General features: G+C 38.8%; 1 protein-coding gene across 1 annotated transcript in view; it reads right to left on the reverse strand.

Moving 5' to 3' along the window:
• Positions 1–3,148: 3,148 nt before the first annotated feature.
• Positions 3,149–5,948, reverse strand: part of RORB (RAR-related orphan receptor B) — a 278,025-nt gene continuing 275,225 nt past the window's right edge. Inside the window, exon 10 of the mRNA XM_006891994.1 lies at positions 3,149–4,555. Within this exon, the coding sequence (XP_006892056.1) occupies positions 4,400–4,555 (156 nt within the window). The 3' untranslated portion in view covers positions 3,149–4,399. The remainder of the gene's footprint in view (positions 4,556–5,948) is intronic.

Consider the following 5,948-nt stretch of genomic DNA (forward strand, 5'->3'; position numbering starts at 1 on the left):
TGATTTAAATAAATGTGCGGCCTTTGGTCTTGACATCCAAAAGATTACACATGGTTTCCCACTTCTGGTTTTAGTACTCGCTGCTGCCAGTTCCAGCAAGTGGATAAAGTCACACTTGCTCCAAAGAAGAGGCAGATGTCTCCTCTCTGTGTGCACAGTCTCAGTGCCAATGCACGCGCTGGAGTTGTTGTCCTACTGAATGGCGTGAGATCTCTGTCAGGGCACCAGCATCCTCGCCTGAATTTACTGTCAACAGTAGTAACTCCATCGGAAGCAAAACAGATTACAGAGGAAAGGAATGCACACAAAGAACATGCCTTCCAATTTCTAGAAGCAGTAGAATTTTTCTTATTTCTATAACAAATGAAAGAAATGACATGGGGCAATACTAACATAGTTTGCACCTGACCAAGGTGGGTTTTTTTTTGGGGGGGGGAAGCTTGTAAATTTTAGACTGTCCCTGGAACACAGACTTGCATTTGTACTCAAGCTTGGAGCCAGAGGGTGGTAGAGGATGAGAGTGAGCTGATTCTCAACTGTGTAGTATCTCGGCTGTTTGTATAGTTATGTGCTGAACAAGGCAACTCTGATAGGAAATACACTGATACCTCCCTTTGACTTCTCATGAATCACTTCATTATATCACTGAGGTTCTCTTGGATTCTGTCAAGGAGACCTAATTACCAAAGCACCCATCATATTTTGCTTTTATTCCATCTAGGACCCTTAAAATGGAATTAGAACAATACCAACAGAAACGGTATGTTTAGAAAAACACACTTTCATCTTCAACTTTGAGTCTTAGAAAAAGGGTAGAGGAAGATGACCCAACACACAGACAGTAGGGTTATGAATGGAATCTCAAATTAGATTTAAGGTCCCTTATTTTCCATTCGCCTTTCCTATCACAGACACACAGATAGCGTGGAATTGAATTTACACAGCTTCACTTCCCTTGTCTTGTTCATCTCATGTCAGGTTCCTGCATTTTCCTTGTTCAGGACCTAAATATCACGCTTGGCTTTGCTAGGAGAGAAAACATAGTTATAAACGGACTAACAGGATTATTTGGCCCTTAGCAGATTTTAGAAAATGAAGTGAAATTGCCCTTTCCCAGTAAACTGTGCAACTTTTCAGCAAGTCCAAATAGTAAAAGTCAAGTCACTTCACAATCACAAAGTTACTGCTTGTTGGTCTGTGACAGCCCTGATGGAGAGGTTCTCCAGTTCAGCATATTCATTTATGCCATTTGTATTTTGTTGTCATTATCCTGTTTTGTTCCCTCCCCCCTTCTCTTGATGTCTTTGTTATTTTTTTTTCCAATGAAACATCCCTGAGTGGAGACAGTGCAACATCTGCATCAAGCAGTGATTGTCAGTTACAAAGCAGGACGTGAAAAGTACGGAGCATGGATTCTCTTCTTCCAGGGCCCACCTCACCAAGGGTGTATCAGGAGCATCTATCCGTCTTCACTGTGAAGGTGCAACGTGCCTTGGAGGTGGTGAGGGAAGCTATTCTCACCAGGTTTCAGGACACCTCAAGAGGAAGTGAATCACAGGAGAAGTCCACGGGACAGCTTTTCATAAGGCTTCTGTTACCACTGAAAATATGACTTAGTTCTCTTTTACAGGACAGATTTAGCAACGGTGGCCCCAGATGGAAATCTCTTCTCTTGACTGAAGTGGGCAGACCATGTATGGGTTCCCATTGTCTTGTTCTGGTTCAGCCTCTACCTCTGCTTCCTCTCATCGAGTGTCAAAAGATCCACGTTTTCCCAGTGAAATGCTGGCACAAGGGGAAATGACACAGATTCAAAGGCAGTACCTCCCGAGGCAAATGGGGAACAATCTTTTTCCTACATCGCCCATGGGACAAGGAAGGAAAAAAATTTCTCAGCCACTTCATAAATTGAGACAATTTAAATCCTCTAAGGTAAATGACAGGAACCAAAAGATTCCCTCTGCAACGGAGCAGGAATTACAGGCTGACAATGGGAAACACTAGGCCAGCAAAACAATGAAAACGAAGTTTGACATAAGTTCAAAGCTCAAAGGGAAACACCAAGTAGACACATTAAGCATTGCCTATCACAAGCCAATCATAAAACATACATCACATTTTGGAAACGGCTTGGTTTAATTGAGTGCCTTCCATTACCCTGTTTTCCTAGCAATCAGTAAAGTAATCTTTCCATTAGAAGGAAATATGACTCTTGGAATTAATTCTTTATACAAAGAGCTAGCAGGAGTGACATTTACACCAAAAAGAATTCTGTCCCTGTAGGAGCATAATAAGCAGTCTACAGCTGTCTTCTTAGACACTGAAGGCAATTTGGTTCAGTGTAGTTAAATTAATTGAATATAACAGTAGTTGAGAAAGAGATTCATTATTTTAAAGACTTTTTGTTTCCCCCCATTGATTTGGAATTCATCAATCATGAAGCGGGAAAAGGCTCTGTGTTCTTTTAAATGGAAAAGACTAACAGCATGATTGTGATCATGGACGAGCTCTCAGTCATCCCGAAGATGATTCTCAACCATACAACTTTAGGAAAGTATAGAGATGAATATACATATACATGTCCTTTGTCGGAAACCTCAGAGTTGGTATATGCGTGCACGTGTGCATGTTGTGTTTAACAAGCAGAGGATAGTTTCGTTATAAGTGGATAGCCTGGGCTATCATTCTTGTAGAAGACAAAGTAGTGTTTTTGTGTTTTAATTGCTTGGTGGGCGAAGCCTTCCACTGTCTTCTTATTTTATTTTTATCAGATGAAGATCAAAAGGCATGAAGCCACTAGGACCCAAGCAGAATGAACTTTTTGGGGCTGATGCTTTTCTGAAGGTGAATTTGATTGGCGAGCTGACAAAGTGAGAACTTCTCATGAAGAAGTCTAAATCCTCTGATCTTGCTCACTCTCACTACTGTCTGTATTTTTCAGATTTGCTCAAAAATTAATCCCAGGCTAGATGGTTGATGTAATTTCAAAATGCAGGGAAAGGAGTTTTGGCTCTGGGGTATTTGAGTTCCACAGGATCATTCAAATCTTTTCGCTAATCTGTCAAGGGTTTGGTATACTTTTATAATACAGGATTTGGGAGCTAAAAAAACCAAAAAAACCCAACAACGAATTTGAGCCCTCAGTATATATAAAATTTCTCTTCCCTCTTTACTGCTTCTGTTTCTAACAAATTTATGAAAACCAATAAATCTAAAGAAATGCTTTTCTTCCTTCTGTAGTATTTTTTTTTACCTTTTCACATAAGAATTTAGTTATAGAGAAAGTATTTATATGAGATGATGTTAAGTCTCTTGATTTTGATGTCTTTTTAAAGTCTAATTTTAAACAAACATTGCTGGTGGTCAGAACCAACAGACTATTCATTCCTATGCTGAAGACATAATAAGCACAAGAAAAAAAAATCAAGTTTCTTTCATGACTGCAAAAGGTGGAGGGAAAGAGAAAAAAATGTTTTCTGTCTTGGTGAAAACCAGGAAATGTCTATTGTTTGATGAAAAAATAAGCCATGGATCCCCATAATATAATTGGTATAATATTTTCTGAAAACAGGAAAATGGCTCCAAAGAGTTATTCTTATTTCTCTCCCCCCAGTATGTACCATTTTGACAAGGCTTTGATGTCACTGATAGAAATAGGTGTTTTTGACACAGAGGCCATGCCGTCTATTTACTGGTTTGCAGAATTGTTTCTTATGGTACCGCCCTGTTGTTGACTGTAGATGAACACACTGGCTGGGAAAACAAAATCTTGATTGTCTAACATAAAGGTAACAGAGGACACAGAAGGCAAATAATAGAAGAGAGACTGACTAAACCTCCTTTGCTAGTATGTGTGGTATTTTAAGCCACAGTGCATGTGCATGAATATGTAATTGTCATATATAATATTCTCACATATTATATACTTATTACATACATGCACAATACTTCCCAAGACAGCTACAAATTTACACATGCATCAACTATCTAAAAGCATAGAAATAGGTTTAAGTCTATTAAGTGGAATTTTCTTAAATTATATTTGAACAATCAACAGGAAACGTGATCATGTAAAGTACCGCTCTGTTCTCGTATATATCTACAATAAAATTCTATAAACAGTTGTCTCCCAAAACATTCCCAAATAAAATAAAAAAAAAGATAACACCCAGTGTCCTATATTTGTATATTTATGGTCATTTCAAAAACAAACAAAGAAGAGCTCCACTCAGGTGCATATTTACATTCTTCAAACTGTAGCGGTGAAAAAAGAATTCTATTAAGTGCAGAACATTTCCTAATGTTGCAGTAGTGACATTTTCGCGAGTCTCCATGAACACATTGCTTTTGTCTTAAAGGTGATGCACTGTATGAGTGGGAGACAGTTCTCCGGTGCCCTTCATTTGCAGACGGTGGCACAGTCAGGATTAAAGAGCTCCTTGTACAATGGAGGAAACAGTGTATTCACTATGTCTGGATGTGATTGCTTAAATACCTGCAGCTTCTCCCCGTGCAAGTTGCAAACTGCCGTGATGGTTGGTATCTTGGCTATTAACTGCAGTATGGAGAGACAGGGAGAGAGGAAAAAAAAGGGGAAGCTCATTAGTGCTCTGTCTTGGGAATTGTGTTTTTTTCTGGCCCCAGATGACGTCAAATGGCTTTAGAAAAAGATTGTCAGAAAGAAAAGAAAGAGGGTAGATTTTTAACTTCTTTAGAAAAAAAAAACCCAAACACCCAAAGCACCACACCCCAAATCAAAGACATACCCTATCATCTTAAAAAAAAATAAAAGAGAGAGAAAAGAATCCTAACTCTAAATCAGTACCAATATTTCTGACTCATTGTTCTTAAGTAAAGTCAATAGGAGTCTGGTTCAAGTGGATGGATTGTTTAAATTTAGCTCTTGGTTCTACGGGAGCATAAGCACTGTGATGAATCTATGCCTCAGTTTTCTCAGCTGCAAAATGGGGTTTCTAACTATACCTATCTTATTGGGTTATTGCATGGACTGAATGAACTTATATGTATAGTATAAACACAGCCATGAAGCACATTCCTAGTTATTGTTACCATACATCATTGCCCACAGTTGTTTTTTTAAATGACATATACTTAAGATTTTTGGAAGTCACAATATTAAAATGTACAAGGTAAAGTCTATAATAATTCTGACTGATTTTTCTATCAAATGCACTCAAATCTATTGTCATTGAGTAGCTTCAGATCTGTGATATTCTCACATATATTAGTGTAGGGCTTTCTTGGGTGTAGTTTTTCATGAAAGCAGAGCACTAGGCCTTTCTTCTGCTGTTCCGCTGAGTGGCTTTGAACTGCCAACGCTGAGTTGTCAAGAACCAACTTCTTGTGCCACCTAGGGCCCTTGTTGCTCTCCCACCTATATCTAAGATCTTTCTATAGGAATCCGAAGATGAAATCTATGTTTACAAAAGAGACAGTCTCGAGGTCACTGGTACTAGTGTCCTTGTTGTTGCTGTGTATTATTGAGATGGAACCAACCCATGGCTGACTCTCCATCTGGTTTTCAGAGGCAGCAAATGACACTAGAGGAGATTGCACATCTTTCTTCTGCAGAGCAGCTGATTGGTGTATTTGAATCCCATTCATCTGAGTTGGAAGTGCAATTCGCACACACTCACTCACTCACTCATTGTTGTTGAGTCAGAATCAACTTCTAGCTGATACTCCAGGAGGATTTCAGAAGCTGTAAATTTCACAGGAAAGGATTGCCCATTTTCCTCCTTGGAAGCACATGACACCCTATATGATTCAGATATATCAAAATATAATAACTAGAAGTACAGATTCTATCACTAGTTTATAAGTGGAAGTATAAAATTGGACTGATATCTATCTATGGTCAACTGATCTTTGACAAGGAGATGAAATCAGTGAAGTGGGGGAACGACAGCCTTTTTAACAAATGGTGT

Source organism: Elephantulus edwardii, unplaced genomic scaffold (assembly GCF_000299155.1).
Source record: "Elephantulus edwardii isolate Elephantulus edwardi_28Jun2011 unplaced genomic scaffold, EleEdw1.0 scaffold00108, whole genome shotgun sequence".
NCBI classification, from domain to species: Eukaryota; Metazoa; Chordata; class Mammalia; order Macroscelidea; family Macroscelididae; genus Elephantulus; species Elephantulus edwardii.